Source organism: Aethalodelphis obliquidens, unplaced genomic scaffold (genome assembly GCF_003676395.1).
Source record: "Aethalodelphis obliquidens isolate GAN/ISIS:26980383/991018 unplaced genomic scaffold, ASM367639v1 scaffold111, whole genome shotgun sequence".
NCBI classification, from domain to species: domain Eukaryota; kingdom Metazoa; phylum Chordata; class Mammalia; order Artiodactyla; family Delphinidae; genus Aethalodelphis; species Aethalodelphis obliquidens.
Genome location: NW_020838055.1, coordinates 1,775,707 through 1,794,148, shown reverse-complemented (window position 1 = coordinate 1,794,148; position 18,442 = coordinate 1,775,707). Strand labels below are relative to the sequence as shown.

General features: G+C 37.0%; 1 protein-coding gene across 7 annotated transcripts in view; it reads left to right on the top strand.

The window, feature by feature from the left end:
* Positions 1-18,442, top strand: part of SETD2 (SET domain containing 2, histone lysine methyltransferase) — a 113,442-nt gene that overhangs the window by 40,968 nt on the left and 54,032 nt on the right. For all 7 annotated transcript variants that reach the window (XR_003430830.1, XR_003430828.1, XR_003430829.1 and 4 more), the window contains exons 6-11: positions 2,613-2,736; positions 3,928-4,005; positions 5,944-6,041; positions 8,094-8,220; positions 16,398-16,532; positions 17,281-17,400. Coding sequence is in view for 4 of the 7 variants with exons in the window: in XM_027096974.1 (XP_026952775.1) it covers positions 2,613-2,736; positions 3,928-4,005; positions 5,944-6,041; positions 8,094-8,220; positions 16,398-16,532; positions 17,281-17,400 (682 nt within the window). In the remaining 3 variants the exon portion in view is untranslated. The remainder of the gene's footprint in view (positions 1-2,612; positions 2,737-3,927; positions 4,006-5,943; positions 6,042-8,093; positions 8,221-16,397; positions 16,533-17,280; positions 17,401-18,442) is intronic.

The window sequence follows — 18,442 nt, the reverse complement described above, 5'->3', positions numbered from 1 at the left end:
TTAAAAATACATCAAAGGAATAAAGGAAGAAAAACAATTGCTGATTCTAGTGATTCAGGCACAACTATTCTTTCAGAATCCTAAGCATATGGCCAAACTTGAATGGGAATTGGGATGGAGTGAGGGGTTTTAGTCTTTTTATTGTGGGGATTCAAAGCAACCAGGTAGCAAAAAACCTAATAATAACCACCACCACTACCACCAGGTAATTTAGTTTTCTGACAGGAACCTCATATATCTTTTGAAAGCCAAATCATTTAGTTTTTATTGTGAAAATAGGAAATGATCTTATCCTTTTGCGAACCAACCAGAAAAAAACCATGTTTTATTATATAAAAAAGTAGATAGTAGGAACCTCATATATTTCCCTTTTCTGCAAAGTATTATCAGAGTATTTTGGTTTATAACCATTTTTAAATTGTTTATTTGAAACAAGTATCTCAATCATCTCAGTATGTTTCATATCCAAATTCATTGGATCCTTTATAATATTTTAAATAAATAATAGACTAAGCTTCCCTTGAACACTGTTAACAACACTGAACTCAGTACTTGCCAAGGCAGTCTGGTGCATTTCTAAAATCACTAACTCTGGTCTAGATGCAGGTTTTTAGGTATGCTTTCTTTTACTCTACTCAAGCCAGCAGGCTTTTCTTTTGGAGAGTCTTTTTAAAATTTTTTTAAAGGAACTCCAGTTTGGACATAACCCTCTCTTACAGGGGTAGTAATGGACACTGCCTCTTGGCAGAGTCTGCACTAACATAGCTTCAACTTTAATGTAAATTCTTGTTGTATGCAACAGAGACTATTTGATGGCTCAGGAGTCCGTTTCTGTTATGAGGAAGGAGATGGGAGAAGAGAGGAGAGAATGTGTGACTGGTTCACATAGCAGGTTAAAATTTCCTAAAGCTCTTTAGCTTTCCTCAGCTACTCACAAAGAACCCTGCTTTGGTAAAATATACCAGGACTTAATGTTTCCATGATTCCCACACTTTCACTCATGTACTTCCATGTGCTGATGGTAATACCAATTTTATAAATTTTTAACTCTAAGCTATTTAGGTGTTCACTGGTAGAGTATTCCCATTTAAGAAGGGCATACTGTCAGATGTGCACAGTATGAGGAGGAGGTATTTGGAACAAACTGCTAGTTACTGTTAAAATACCATGACAGACTCCACCAAAAAAAAAAGCAAATTCTTACCAAAACCCTCAAGTTTTAGGCTGTAGGAATGGAAGGCAGTGCTGTCCAGGTTGACTTAATGTTATTGGATACCAAATGGGACTTCGTTTTTTTGGGATGGGGGGGTGGAGTAAAATTCAAACAATATATTATTAGCCTTTTTAAAGTGCATGATTCAGTGACATTTAGTACCTTCATAATATTGGGCAGCTATCACCTCTGTCTAGTTCCAAAAATTTTTATCACCCCAAAAGGAAACCCCTTACCCATTAAGCAGATTCTCCCTATTGCCCCCTCTTCCCAGCCCTTGGCAACCTCTAAATCTGCCATCTCTGTGGATTTACCTATTCTAGATATTTATATGAAATATAAATGTGGCTTTTTGTTTCTGGCTTCTTAAAGCTGTTAAACATAGCATTTTTTTAGCGTGGCCAAAAAAAAAAAAAAAAGGAGAAGTATACTGATTATGTCAGTATATCATAACAAATACGAATGATTTACATTTTTAAATTTTAAAAATCTCTTTGGTTAGTGTTAGGGCACGTTTGTTTATTTTCTCTCTGCACGTCTTGTGGGGTCTTAGTTCCCCGACCAGGGAATGAACCCAGGCCCCAGCAATGAAAGCGCTGAGTCCTAACCACTGGACAGCCAGGGAATTCCAGGGCATGTTTATTTTGAAAGGGTAAGACAAGACTTCTGGGTAGGTCACTTCAGGTCAGAACTTGGGAGTAAACCGTAGAGAAGCATTTCTTTACATGGAGGTAATACTTGAAGTCATTGGTGAGAATGAGCTTTTATAAAATAAAGGGAGAGGGAAGAGACTGAGAATATCTTCAATAGAGAAGAAATAGGTAAATAACCATGAACAATCAAAGGTAGAAGGTAACTGAAAGAAGCCAAGGAGAGAGCTTAATCATGACTGTTGATAAATGCTAGAGAAAACTCACAGAGAATGCAGTCAGAGAAAAGGTATATTTGACCTTTAACATCATTAGAGACCTTTGAGAGTAAAGATAGTAGAAGGGCTGCTGTATTTAAGTTGCCTTCTTTTTTCTTAGGACATAAAGCCTCTAATTTTTCACTGCTTCTGATTTCTTCACAACCATTTCTCAGTTGTGAATCATTGTTTTCATGATAATGTAAACCAGACTTGAAAGTTCGTTTTAATATCTAGTGAGAGCGAGGATATGCATTTTGGTATAAGTGTAAATTATAAAAGCTTCTTAGAGTCAACATTCTTTGAAAAGTATTAGGAAGGAGAAAATTAACCTCGATTAGTTGCTAGGCACTTTACATATATTTTAATTACATCTTGTGTAATAGCAAATCTGTCCACTTTACAATAGTTTTTAAAATTCATTATTTTTGCATGGATGTATGTGTTTTCCGTATATCTCCTAGGCAGGAAATACTGTTTTTCTTTTGCCAGGAACACCTTTGTCCTGGAATATTGTGGAGAGGTACTTGATCATAAAGAGTTTAAAGCCCGGGTAAAGGAGTATGCACGAAACAAAAACATCCACTACTATTTCATGGCCCTGAAGAATGATGAGGTAAGTGGCATGATTGTGTTTGTTTTGAAACAGATCTGGAAATTCTTGAGTTTGAAAGGGGTCATTGATATGGACTGATCTTTAAAATATATTAAGTGACCAAAATAAGGAGCTGAACAGTGTGGATAGTTTTTTTCTATTTGCTTACAAAAAAGAATGAGGGAGAGGGGGGTATTTACATGTATATGTAAATGTAAACATACATGCTTCATACTACAATTCTTAAAAACTATTGATAGCCCCCAAAGAGCTTTTGTTTATGTAGATTATATTTATCAATATTTATATTAAAGACGAAAGCTGAGAAGTTGAAAATACTTATTTTTTATTAAACCATTTAAAAGTGACAATAAGCAAGCCTATTACGTTGACACAAATAGCATATGCTTTTGTGAAAATTAAGTATTTTCCAAAAAGCTTTTTTTTTTTTTAGTGAGGAGTACCATTTACAAATCTCTTTAATGTCTGACTTACTAGAATTTAGCTAGATTCTCATGTCTGCCTCTACATCCAATCTGGAAATGCAAGTTGTAGGGAACTATCCTAGTAGGACCTGTTGAATCTCACTCTGAGGGTGGGCTCAGCAAGAGTTTTAACAAGCTCTCAGTGGATTCAGATACATACTCAAGTTTGAGAGCTGCTGCACTGTGGTATCGCATGCATTTGAAAATGAAGTTTTAAAAACTTGAAGTAAGATTGGAATATAATAGGATGTAAGAAGTAGCTAAAAGAAAATGAGACATTGATAGATATGGAGATAATTTTGCCCCCTAGGTAAAATGTTGATAGTTAGAGATCTTTCTGAGGAAGACATTGGATATTTGTCACTTTGATGTGTAAAGTGATATGAGAGAGTTCTCAGAAGGAATGGGGGATTAGGGGTAAGGGTCTTAAATTTGCTGGATGCCTTGCCTTTGCAAAATGCACATATGTTTTAAGGTCTCTTTTTTTTTTTTGCGGTATGCGGGCCTCTCACTGTTGTGGCCTCTCCCGTTGCGGAGCACAGGCTCCGGATGCGCAGGCTCAGTGGCCATGGCTCACGGGCCCAGCCGCTCCACGGCATGTGGGATCTTCCCAGACCGGGGCACAAACCCGTGTCCCCTGCATTGGCAGGCGGACTCTCAACCACTGAGCCACCAGGGAAAGCCCCTAAGGTCTCATTTTTAACTGTTAAATTATCCTTTTCCCTAGATAATAGATGCCACTCAGAAAGGAAATTGCTCCCGGTTCATGAATCACAGCTGTGAACCAAACTGTGAGACTCAAAAAGTAAGTTGAGGTAGATTTAGAGTTTGGGATATTTGTTCAAGACTGCTGTTCTGACTGTTAATTTTAGATTCTATACCAAAGGTACGCATGGATATTATTTTTTAATCATTGTACTGATTTTTTTCTTACTCTTAAACTTTTTTTTGAAATAAGTTTAGATGTATAAAATAATAAATAGTGTTGAAATAGTACAGAGTTCCCATATATTATCCTTCACTAACTTCTGCAAATGTCTACATTGAACATAACCATAATATAATTACCCAATCCAGGAAATACTATTAACTACTAACTAGTCTAAAGACCTTATTCAAGTTTTGCCATATGTCATTTTTCTAGTCTAGGATCCAATCCAGGAACTCCAGTTGCATTTAATTGTCACATCTCTGCCCATAAATTTTAGATATTGTTTAAGGTGCCGAAATGAAAAACTAAATTTTAATTTTGATGAAGTCCAGTGTGTACTGTTATATTCAGATTTTATATCAGTCTTATCCAGGTGCCAAATTTGGTAGTTTTAATAACATTTATAAGGGGCTGAATGGCCACAGATGAGAGAGACGATATATGGTATGCATGTGGATATACTGCTCCTCCTCAACAAGGCCAGACTTTGGGTCTTGGTTATCTTTATGTCCCTGTGCCTGGCACACAGTTGACACTTGATAAATTCATTTACCGAATTCGATGTAATATTTCGAGGTAATGATCTTGGTACCCTCTAATTTGTGTTTTAAGCTTAGAGTTAAAAAAAAAAGCATATAGATACATATATATGCACATTAGAACATATATATGCACATTAGAATATTGGTTCTTTTTTAGGTTAAGAAAGCTGTGGACCCACGCCCTAGAAAAATATATCAGTGATTTCCTCTCACATTGAATAGTTTTGACTCTTGGATATTTTTTGCTCTTTGATATCTGTACTTATAGATCTTAGATACAGCTCTTCCAAGAGCCAAAACATATAACGAATAGGAGAACCCAGTGTGAAATTATTTAACCTAATTAAGTTCTGGTTCTATTTTTGCCTGCAGTTGGTGGCCACATGTCTAGCTGTGAGACTCCAACTGTACTGTTTCCCTTCACCTCTTTAAGTCTGGGTTTTTCATCAGTAGCAGGTTCAAATGGTCTGGACAGGCGCTTTCCAGTCAATTTACATATTCTGGAACTACAAGGTCCAATCCCTGTGTATTTACCCCCATTTTAATTTTTGAGTTTTATGTATCTGCTCTGATGCTTCCCTTCCCTTTCTCTACACTCAGCATTATGACCACTGTTTCATGAAATTAAACTTCTGGCATTGTTGTTTTCCTTTTTCCACGCCCCATCTTATCTTATAGTTACTTTTAACATAAGGTAGTACAAATTCGCCTGGTACTCAGTGACACCAAGCATTCTATATTTGCCTATTTTTACTACAAGTGAATCTTTACTGTGTGAAAATGTGTATTAAGGTAAGTTAAAGTAGCAGTTACTTTTTTTTTTTTTTTTTTTTTTTGCGGTACGTGGGCCTCACTGCTGTGGCCTCTCCCGCTGCAGAGCACAGGCTCCAGACGTGCAGGCTCATTGGCCATGGCTCACGGGCCCAGCCGCTCCACGGCACGTGGTATCCTCCCGGACCGGGGCACGAACCTGCGTCCCCTGCATCGGCAGGCGGACTCCCAACCACTGCGCCACCAGGGAAGCCCCAGCAGTTACTTTTATTAGAGTTAAATTATAGATGATATTCATCTGGTAGCTCATTAAATAAGAGTGATACTTAAGTTTATTTTGTTTTTTAATTTTCCTGTTAGCTATTTGGAAAAGCCTTTATTATCTAAAGAGGCACATGCACAATTAAGGCAGATGATGATGATCTTTTTTTAAAAAACACCCACACACACATAGATTAACCAGTTACTAATTTCTTTTCTTTTAAAAACAACATCTCAGTGGACTGTGAATGGACAACTGAGAGTTGGGTTTTTTACCACCAAACTGGTTCCTTCAGGCTCAGAGTTAACATTTGACTATCAGTTCCAAAGATATGGGTAAGTATTGATTCCGTTCTGTTTTGCTGCTTCTGATGCAGAAATAGACTGTTCAGATATAGGAATCTAAAACTTAGATGTGAATTACTAAGAAGTTATATGTACTGTCAGTTCTTATCTATAGTGTTCTCTTTTAGTTCTGTGTATTTTCCTTCTGTATGACACTTCAGGCCATTAAGGGATATTGTACAGGAACTACATGTTCCTCCTCTGAACTTCATGCTGCCTTATTTATATAGTTATGTTTCTAATATAATTTTAAAACTTTCTATTACAGAAATGTCAACAGGGTGTTGACATGGTATAAAGAGAACAATATAATGAATCCCTGTGTGGCCATAATTCATCTGTCAGTTATTAGTTCATGACTTTATCATGTCTCATCTATACCATATTGTACTCTGAAAAATAATTTGTTACCTAGTTCTACCAAAACCAGTAACTGATGCAATAGCACTGAATACCCCTAGCATTTATATTGTGGTTTTAATAAAACCCCACTAAAAGGAACAGGGTTCCTCGGAGAAATGTCTGGTGTCAACTTTGGGACAGGTATTAAACAAGATGACTCTGGATTATCTCCTCATACCAGAAAACCAGTTATAAAAGATAAGGAGGGTCATGTCAAAGGGACTTCGGAGATAGCTTGAATAGAATCTCACTTACCAAAAGTGGGAGGGTTCTTATTAACACTTAAGCATCATTAAGAATAATAATGGCGAGTGGTTTGAAACACACTACATAAAATCCATGAGTTTTAATGACATTTTAAAAATAAAAGCGCATTAGTCATAATTGAAAGGAACCAATTCATGATCTTGAAAACTAGTTTTTGGTTTTTTTTAATTGAAGTATAGTTGATGTGCAATATTACATAAGTTACAGGTATACAACATAGTGAATAACAATTTTTAAAGGTTATGTTCCATCTATAGTTACTACAAAACACTGGCTATATTCCCTCTATTGTACAGTACATCCTAGTAGCTTATTTATTTTATGCATAATAGTTATATCTCTTAATCCCCTATCCCTCTTTTGCCCCTTCCCCTCTCCCTATGAGTAACCACTAGTTCAAAAATTAAAAGAAGAAAAAAATCAAGCATTTACCCTTCCTTTCCCAAGTGAATTTTTGATTAAACCAAGCAGTTGGTGAGAGGAAATTCTTTATAGAGGTTATTTTAGCTAATAAATGAAGCAGTAATGGTATCACCATTTTGCAACACCTCATAAACTAGTGGATCTAGGCAATGGTCAAGTATTCTGGGGTTGACCAGGTTCCATGTAGGGCTCCATTATTTTTTTTTTCCTCTTGTATTTGTACTGTCCTCTTTGAAAGAAAGGAAACTGGAAATTAAGTGCTGTTTGTGATTCCCTGCTGTATTTATCAAATATTTTTGTGCCTCTGATTGCTACTGTTATATACTAAATCTATCAGTTTACTTTTGGAATAGTCCTTCATGTTTTCCTTGGGTAGCTCTGGTTGCAGAGTAAATAAATGGCAGAGGGCTGTAGACTTAGGCCTGTATTCTTTCCTCCACTTTACCTTGACACCATGGTTACATTTACTTATTACTATATTTATTAGTAGTGTCTCATCCTTATGTAATGATAACTTTTAATAACCATGTGTTTCCTTCTAAGTGCCCTTTACTAATTATGCTTTTTATATCTGTTCATAATAATACATTTTGTTCTGTGTGTCAGTTAAATATTTACATATAAGTTATAGGTGTTGATCTATTTAAGCAATTTTGTTCTTAGCCCCAACAGGTATATAAGATCTCTTATTTTCATACATTAGTAGAAGCTCTCATAAATGGAGAAATTACTTATTAATTTCTTGGTTAGTTTTGTCTAGCTAATAAAGAATGACTTTTAAGAGCAATTTTCAGGCATTTCTATTAGTATCAGGTTTGTTGGTGTCTCTTAAAAAAACTTTTTTTCCTTTAAGCTGGATTGACTCTTCTCCTGTATGTAATTGCTATACTATCAACATTTTTTATGGTTTACTTTCACATAATTGACATCTTTCTTATGCTCCTCGAACAGGAAAGAAGCACAGAAATGTTTCTGTGGGTCGGCTAATTGCCGGGGTTACCTGGGAGGAGAGAACAGAGTCAGCATCAGAGCAGCAGGAGGGAAAATGAAGAAAGAACGATCTCGGAAGAAGGATTCGGTAAGTGTTCCATTCTTCTTTCAACTGTCACCATGTGCATTTTAAGAAGGGAGGTAGCTTTCCTGATTGAACTTTGAAAAGTCAAACTACAACCAGAGAAATTCAGGGTCAAATGAGATAATCATGGAAAAGTACGATTGCTATTTTTGTTTCATGGAGGTTAGACGTGGATACTGAGAACTATTGAAGGCATCTTGAAAACAGACAGGCTAATAGTTTTTGAGAGCCTGTAAAACTCCTAATCTTATGTATAAGTAACATGTTTATCTGTTGACTCACATAAGTCTGATCTACATTCCTAATCTTTTAATATTGTTTTGTCTTTTGTTTGCATGTGCTCTTAAAATCTCTCAAAATCCTCCTTGGAGAGTAAGGTGAGTTTTGAGAGGTAACAGGCAACCCAAGAGTGAGAAAGGGATAGTCTCAGATGGTCTTTGTATTTAATCCGTTAGAACAGTGGTTGATAGCCTTTTTTCTACCCCAGTTCACCTGAGTTACAACTGGAGGTGAGTGGTATCTTGCTACTACAGGAGCTCTTAACTGGGACAAGAATTTTGTGTCGTTTTTAAAAAATCCCCCCTGCCCTTTTTCTGAGGATCCCTTTGTCAGAGCAGTGTTTCTCCACCTCAGAACCACTTGGCAGGGTCCATTGTAAAAATGCACATTTTGGGGCCTATCCGCAGACCTGTGAATCTTAGTGGAGGGCCAGAAGGAGCCAGGGGGCCAGAGGTGTTAGCCAGCAAATCCACCTGTGAGTCTTTTGCACTTAGCTCATTCTTAGGCTTTTCAGGAACCCATACTTATGTTAAGAATTATAAATGACAGCAGTCTTACTATTTAGTTGAGCAGGTAGAACACATAAGTCAGGAAAGGGATAAAAATATAATAGTTAAAAGGTGATGTCAGTAAACCCAAATTAATTGGAGAGAATTAGTTATTGAGAATCTGAATTCTATAAGAAGACTTAGATAGCAGGAAGCATTAGAAAGGGCCATTTAAAAATTAAAAAAAAAAAGGGGGTCATTTAAAAAATGCAAAAAGGGAAAGTTTACAAGAAACACCCATGCTTCTGCCACCCAAGATGAACAAATGCTCTTTAGAGTATTGTTGCTTCAGTTCTATTTTTTAGAGAGCGTATATATTGTAACTGTGTGCTAAGCACTCTTCTAAGCGCCTGACACATTAACTCATTTAATTCTCACAATAAGCCCTTTAAGTTAGGTACAAGGATTTTCCCTCTTTTACAGATGAGAACACTAAAGCACAGAGGTTACAAGGTTGCCCAATAAGCGACGGGAAAGAGCTAGTCTAGCTCTTTTCTTTGCTTTTAACTGTATTGAGTTCCTTTGTGTAGAGTTTTAGAAATGATATATATATAGATATATATATATTTCTACAGTTTTTAAAAAAATTTTTATTTATTTTTTGGCTGTGTTGGGTCTTCGTTGCTGCACGTGGGCTTTCTTTAGTTGCGGTGAGCGGGGGCTACTCTTCATTGCCGTGCGTGGGCTTCTCATTGCAGTGGCTTCTCTTGTTGCGGAGCACAGGCTCTTTCTTAACCACTGCGCCACCAGGGAAACCCCCACAATTTGTTTCTTACTCTTCCATGTTGATATATGTGTATGTATATATATATGTACATTTTTAACTGCTGTAAAGGTTTTCATCATATAACAGTTTATTTACATATATTCCTACTGATGAACACTTGTGTTTCCAATCTTTTGCTCTTAATGTCTTTGCACATGTCTCTTCTGTACATGTTTCTTTAAGGTATATCCATGGAAGTGGGGTCACTGGGTCATAGCCTATTAGCTTTTGGACCTGACTATTACAGGAAATTTTTCTTTAAACTTCATCAAGATTACTTACCAGAGCAACCACAAAGTAGTCATTAAACATGTTGACCTAAGCTAAAATCTCCATAAAAGCTTCCCTTTGGCTATTTTCTGTTTTCAAAACTTACATTAAAAACTGCATTATTGGTGGGGAGCGTTGTTGTAGTGTGATGGTTTCCTGGGTGGTATTATACTGCCATCATAACAATATCAGATGGCTTTCTACCTTCCTGGTAAGATTCAAGAACAACCCCAAGGGACCAAGACGTAGGTATTCCTGGTTTTTGCTTGCTTGTTTTTATTCTGGTAATAGTGTGTCCATATCAGTATTTTATGGTATTGTAGACTAAATTAGATGTAAAGTGAATCTAGTCAGTTGGTGGGCTGAAGTCATGGGTTGCTCCAGATGTGAATTTATTTATTTATTTTTGGCTGCTTTGGGTCTTCGTTGCTGCACACAGGCTTTCCCTTAGTTACAGTGAGCAGGGGCTACTCTTTGTTGCGGTGCATGGGCTTCTCATTGCAGTGGCTTCTCTTGTTGCGGAGCATGGGCTCTAGGTGCGCGAGCTTCAGTAGTTGTGGCTCGCCGGCTCTAGAGCGCAGGCTTAGTAGTTGTGGCTCATGGGCTTCGTTGCTCCGCGGCATGTGGGATCTTCCCGGACCAGGGCTCGAACCCGTTTCCCCTGCATTAGCAGGCGGATTCTTAAGCACTGCACCACCAGTGAAGCCCTCCAAATGTGAATTTGAAGCTGTTCTGGAACAGGGATGTTTTGGATGAAACTTTGCCCTGATAGAGGAATGACCCAGAGTGAATCTGGGTTCCTAGAAGGGTCATTTGTCCCTTGACTGTAATGAAGAGTTTAACTCCACTTTGGTTTTAATTGGATTGGTCTCCTACTGAAATTGTGGCTGGATGCTTAGATTCTGAGTTCTGGTCAGGTACAGTTGAATAGAATCACAAAAGTAGCACCTCTTGAAATTCCCAAGTGTTAAGGAGTTCCCTGGCAGGGAACTCAGTGCTTTCACTGCCATAACCCTGGGTTCCATCCCTGGTCGGGGAACTAAGATCCCACAAACTGTGTGGTACAGCAAAAAAAAAAAAAAAAGGAAAGAAAGAAATTTCCAAGTGTTAGTTTTTGGAATTCTTTTGGGTAGGGGATGCCGTGGAAAGGAAAAGATAGCAGCAGTTTAAGATATAGTTTTGCATATTTTAACTATTAACAAGAATATTTTAATGGCACTGTAGTCTGCATCTGCCCTCCCATATTAACCTTTGATTGGTGAACATTTCTTATTCCTTGCTCTTATGATTGAAGCTATGTACATACAGTTTATCCACTTAAAAACTGTAAGCTCTTCCAGGACAGGTGATTGTCTTCTTTGGATATGTCACAAACTAGGTACTTAATTAAATACTTAGTTGATGAGGTATAATAAATCCACACTATTATCTGATGTTATTTGTAGATTGTAAATTATAAACAGGGAATAGTCCGAAATTTACCTTAATCTCTTTTGAGTTTGTGAAACAAATTAACAGTAACTAATTTACACAATAAAGAGGGTGAAGAGCCACATAAGAAAGGAAATAGTTGCTTTCAGCAGATAACAAACAAATCCTGGTATCTGGAATATATAAAGAGCTCTGTCTAATCAATAAGAAAAAAATAGCCCCAAAAGAAAAATAAACAACTTCCATAGACACTTTAGTAATCCAGATAGCCAGTAAACATGTGGAAAGGTGTTCAACCTCATTAGTAATCAGAGGAGTACAAATTAAAACTACTATCAGATGTTATTTGCATACTGACTACATTGATAAAAATTAAGTCAGATGATACACAGGAACAATAGATCTCATACACTGGTGGTGGAGGTGTAAATGGATACAATCACTTTTGAAAACACTTTGGTGTTATTTACTAAAGGTGAATGTATGTATACTATATGAGCCAGCAGTTGTACTCCTAGGTCTATAACCAGAGAGAGACTTGTTTAAAATGCACATCAGGAATCATAGCAGCATTGCTTACATTAGAAAAAGTAGAAACAACTCAAATACCCATTAACATTAGAATAAATAACATATGAATAAATTGTAATCATATGATGAAAAACTAGTCATGAAAATAAAGAAATTTATGGTTGCGTGCAACAATGATGACTTAAAATGTAAAGTTGATTGAAAAAGAACCATGGCACAAAGATTTTTTGTCCTGTGTGATTTCATTTATATAAATATTAAAAACAGACAAAATTATAATGTTTAGGAATTTATAATATATGTAGTAAACGTATTTTGAAAATCAGAACTATTTCCTAAGAAGTTAGGAGACATTGTCTCTAGAGTTAAGAAGAGAAGGTATTATAACAAGGAAGGGGCACATGGAGCACCTCAGGAACACTGGCAGTGTCCTCCCCATCCCCCCACCCTCCCTTTTACCTGAGTGTTGGTTGCCATGGATATTGCTCAACTGTTTGTTTATTAAACCTGTTTATTTACTAATTGTTTATATACTTTTCTATACGTATGTTATATTTATCAGAATGTATTAACAATGGTGCTTTAGACCCATTAAAGACAGTTCATACCCCAAAATAAACATTTTTCTTGAACTGATTAGGTAATTAACAGAATTTTTAAGTGCTACAGAATTGTATATATACATATAAATTTTCATTTATCAGTAATTTATTAAAATACATCCTAATCCTCCTTATACTTATCACAAATCCTTTTTGGAAGGTGGTGACCCATAAATGAAAAATAAATACTTTTTAGTAAATTTAATGAAAGCAATCAATGTCAGTCATCTCCTGGCTTCCTCCCCTGTAGGTGTCCTAAAAGTTATTAATTCCACAATTGATTGTTCACTTGAGTACCCAAAATTATGGAAGATGTATCATATCACCACTAGGATTGGCATGCTTACTTTTATGTAATACAACCATTAAGCTTATCATTATAGTAGGAATGTTCAAAGATTGTTCACCTTCTGTATTTTGTTTGCAAAATTTTGTTATTTATACTTCTACATTTTTACTGTTTATTTCCTTAAGAATGCTACTTTTTTATATCCCAGTAGTGCCTTTTATACAGTAATATCTACTCAATTTATTGATGAATGAAAGTAACAACTCAGTTTTAACTTTTCAGATTACATGCCTAATTATGAAAAGGAAATAACCCCAAAAGGAAATATAATCTTAGTGAATATTTGCATCTCAAAACTGTCAAAAGCAAGATTCTTGTATTTGAGAGGGAAAGTAGTATTTTAAAGCCCTTGGTCTTTCCTATGCTAATCCTCTGGGATTTGGGACACAGGAAATTTTTACATTTAGGTTATGCAAGGAAAAAAACATCTTTAAGGAAATTGTCTTACATTAAGATTTAACTGTAAATTGGCTTTTCTGTTCATGTATTTAATCTATTCAAAACCTAAGAAATAATACTGGAAACGAAAAAGGATGAGCCTCAAATGTACTTTTTAGAAGGAAAAAATGAGTTTATGTATCTTCAACTTCTTGCAGGCAGCATTTTATATTTTCTCATTTATTTTTGTTCTATATACCATAATAAAGAGTTTTGGGGTATAGTATGAAATAGAAATGTTTCAATGCCTTGCCTAAAATTATATTAAGTGAGACACTTAGCCAGTTAAGTAACAGAAAATTTCAAGATATTTTCTTTTATATTTGCTTTTCTCTAATTTATTATCAGCTCATTCTGTACTTTTATCATTTCATGTCAAGTTGATTTAATGCTGTCGTTTATATCTCTTCTCCTTCAATCTCTATCTTGTCTAGATTTCATCCTGTTATTGTCAGACTAATTATTCTCAAATTCCATTTTGATCATATTATTCCCTTTTTGGGATTCAGTAATAGAGCTCTCTTACTTAGTCTCATCAAATCCAGATTCTTTTATATTACATCTGAGATGTTGTAACACCAGCCTTCTTTTTTTTGCTGTACGCGGGCCTCTCACGTTGCGGAGCACAGTCTGCAGACGCGCAGGCTCAGTGGCCATGGCTCACGGGCCCAGCCGCCCCGCGGCATGTGGGATCTTCCCGGACCGGGGCACGAACCCGTGTCCCCTGCATCGGCAGGCGGACTCTCAACCACTGCGCCACCAGGGAAGCCCCAGCCTTCTTTTTGATAAGATTTTTCTCAATTCCTCACTGCACCTTATCCACTCCAGCCAGGCTGAGCATAGTATGCACTGTCATAATTTTCCATTTCCGGTTGTTCAGACTTTTCCTTCTGCTTCCTCCCTCCTCCCTCCTCTTGTATTTATCTTACCTATTTCTAACCCCACTTCGGTGAATTCATTTCTGGTGACTCTAATTTTTTTTTTTTTTTTTGCGGTACGCGGCCCTCTCACTGTTGTGGCCTCTCCTGTTGCGGAGCACAGGCTCTGGACGCGCAGGCTCAGCGGCCATGGCTCACGGGCCTAGCCGCTCCGCGGCATGTGGGATCTTCCCGGACCGGGACACGAACCCGTGTCCCCTGCATTGGCAGGCGGACTCTCAGCCACTGCGCCACCAGGGAAGCCCTCTGGTGACTCTCATTTTAAGCACTCCCTTCATCTTAGACCTCTTAGGTTTCTTAACATTAACATTTATATCATTGTTTGTTTTCATATGAGTTAATTTTATCTCCCCGATAGTAAGTTCTGTGAGGGTGTCTTTTCTTTTTTTTTTTTTGCGGTACGCGGGCCTCTCACTGCTGTGGCCTCTCCCGTTGCGGAGCACAGGCTCTGGACGAGCAGGCTCAGCGGCCATGGCTCACGGGCCCAGCCACTCTGCGGCATGTGGTATCTTCCTGGACCAGGGCACGAACCCGTGTCCCCTGCATCAGCAGGCGGACTCTCAACCACTGTGCCACCAGGGAAGCCCTGTGAGGGTGTCTTTATATCTTTTATAACTGCTGCAACACAGCTAGAAAACAACCTTTGGAACCTTGATTTTTGTTGCTGTTGTTCTCTATTATTTAATATCTTTGGAACAAAGAATTTATGTTAAATTATAAAGCCTATAATTATACTTTATATGTGCTTGTGAGCATTCTCTGCTTCCTTCTCTCTGCTTATAGCTCCTGGAGGATACCACCATTTTGAATTTTGTGTCTTACCTCCCTTGCCCTTTTTTAAAAACAAACAAACAAAAATTCATTTATTTTTTTATTTATTTATGGCTGCGTTCGGTCTTCGTTGCTGCGCGCGGGCTTTCTCTAGTTGCGGTGAGCGGGGTCTAATCTTCATTGTGGTATGCGGGCTTCTCATTGTGATGGCTTCTCTTGTTGCGGAGCACGGGCTCTAGGTGTGCAGACTTCAGTAGTTGTGGCATGTGGGCTCAGTAGTTGTGGCTCTTGGGCTCTGGAGCGCAGGCTCAGTAGTTGTGGCCACGGGCTTAGTTGCTCTGCGGCATGTGGGATCTTCCCGGATCAGGGATCGAACCTGTGTCCCCTGCATTGGCACGTGGATTCTTAACCACAGTGTCATCAGGGAAGTCCCCTTTGCCATTTTAAAATAGACTTTTCAGATATGTATCTGTAAAAAATTTGTTTTTGAGGTGCAGAGAAACGGATTCATGCAGCATGCAATATTCTGTAACTATTTTTTTACATAGCATTATGTTTGCTAAGATTGATAATTTTTGTTGCATTTGGCTGCACTTGATTCCTTTCATTGTGGTATATGCCATTATGTGAACATGCCGGTTTATCCAGCCTGGCCACAGGCATTTGGATTGTTGGTAGTTTTTTGCTCTTATGAATGGCTGTTCAATGATCATTGTTCTGATTCTTAGAGTACACATGTGCAGAAGTTTCTCTAGGGTTTATTCTTAGGTGTACAGCGGCTAGGCATAGGGGATACAAATATTTATTTTTCAAGCTTTATTTCAATGCTTTATTTTTTCTGACATACTTTTTTTTCCCTGACATACTTCTCACCTAATATAATTTTTCTTCCTCCCATAAAGGCATATTTTTTTGTTTTGCTTCATTGCAATGTCTTCAGCACCTAGAACTATACTAGATGTATAAGTGCTTGGTAAATATTTGATGATTGAATGAAATGCTTTTCAAATTGATCATACCAATTTATATTTTCATTAGCAGTGTACAAATGTTTGTTTTGACCCACATCTTTGCCTAGACTTGATTTTATCAGACTTCTTATAGTGAGTGTAATATGGTTTCTTACTGTGGTCTTAGTTTTCCTTATTACTGGTGAGGTCGAGCATCTTTTCAGATTGTTTGATTCTTAGATTAGTGGGGGTTTTGTTGTTGTTGTTGTTGTTGTCTATAACCAGATATTTTTCCTTGCTGTGGCAGGTGGATGGAGAGCTAGAAGCCCTGATGGAGAATGGTGAGGGTCTCTCTGATAAAAACCAGGTGCTCAGCTTATCCCGGCTAATGGTTAGAATTGAAACTTTGGAACAGAAACTTACCTGTCTCAAGCTCATACAGGTGAACACTGTGATATTAATTTATTTTTTATTTCTGAATTTGAGGTGGGACATTTAAACTACAATCCAGAATGATGAAGGGAAAAGGAATAATTCTGATATGAGAAGAGTTACTCATTTTTAAAATGGATATATGAGTTCTATATGACTTTGACAACTTGTACTCTTAAAAATGTCTTAAGAGTTCAGCATCATTTAATCTATTAGTAGATATTGTGTGTTTTCTCTCTAGTCAAAGAACATGGTGGAATTTTTTTTGTGTGTGTAACAATTCATGACACTTGATAGAGGGTCTCTCCCCACCGCCGCTTGATTATTAGCATGGCAAGGCCATTTTTACCATAGGATCTCAAAGCAAGGAATTTTAACAGTAATCATATTTACTCCAGTTTATTAAATATTCCACAAGAAGTTGGATAATAAAAGATTTTAAAATTTTTTTATAATTATAGCTTTTTCAGTAAAAATTGTGAATATAATTTTTTTCTTAGTCCTTCAAAATTTGAACTTTAGTAAAGTCCAGGTTGACATTTTAAGTATCAAAAAAGATTATAATCTCTCACTTTAAAGCATTTGTTAATTGCGCAGTTCTAGTAGATTAATCAAAATAGAATTTCTAGGTTTCTTTGTGAATATAAATGAACTCTAGTCCTCTCTGTGGGCCCTCTTTAATGCTCTCTGTGGTATTATGTGTCTCCCTCCTCCCACCCCACAATACACTGCATCCTGCTTCGCTTCCCCCATGGAAGAACACACATTCACAGTCTTGCCTGAAGTCCTTTCTGGAACGTCATGGGCTGTCTTTGTTGTGGATCTGGATGGCAGAACTAGGTGATGGCCGGGAAAGTAACCAGAAGCTTCAGGAAGAGGTCAGTTCACATTCAGCTGACCTGCTTGTTTCTTAAAACTACTGTATTTATTATTTAGGTTGAGGGTATTGTGATAATATCAGTGATAATGAATTTAGTACTATATTTACCACTCATATTAAATAATTACATCATTTTATCATCCCAATATCATTCCTATAACTGTAACTTTACATACACCTTGCTGGAAGTGAGTTTGCCCAGTGGTTTTCCCTATGGTATCTTTTAAAGCTTAGTACTACATAGTTGGGAACTGCAAGAGCAAGATATACTAGTATCATAGTTAAGTGAAAGATCCAATGTGTTGCTAAAACCATAATTTTAAAAAGATAGGAAACCATATGGAACTTAAATTCTGGGGTTCTAAAAAATTATGAAGAGCTGAATTCTGGATGACAAGAGTAAGAACATTTTGAGGAGTAAATTGTTTTAAAAGATCTAAATAGATGTTCATTGACAATGTCGTTAGTGGAATTGTTATATTTATACCGTCCCGTGAAATACACAGTATTTTCTAACTTGGTTTAAATGTAGTTCTTTTTAATCATAAGTGCTAATATAATCCCCAGGTCATTTAATAATATACTTTTAAAAACAAAAACATGAGTGGCCAAATGAGTGATTGTCTTGCCTCCATCCTTCTCCCAGGAGATTCAGCAATAAGTAGGAGTTGGGGAAGCCTTGGAGTTTCTGTAGAACTACACTGGGGGAGTACTTTGGAAGAAATTATTGGATTTCAGAGTGTGGGGTGGGGGTGGTTATCTCAGAATGAAGAGAGTGTCTCTCTTTGCTAGACAGCTGTTTGTCAAAGGCTAAGGAGGTTAAGTAATATCTGCATTTTTTGTTTGTATGCAAGACATTTAAATATATATTGTTGCTTAGTTCCCAGGCCTTTATCACAGTCACTTGGGAAACTTTTTAGAAAAACGTACCCAGGATGAGGTCCAGTAGTGTTTATATTTTTAAAAAATCTACCTGGGTTTGAGAACTACTGGTAGAGAATATTAATTAAATTAGTCTTATTTGATGTGTGAGCAGTCAC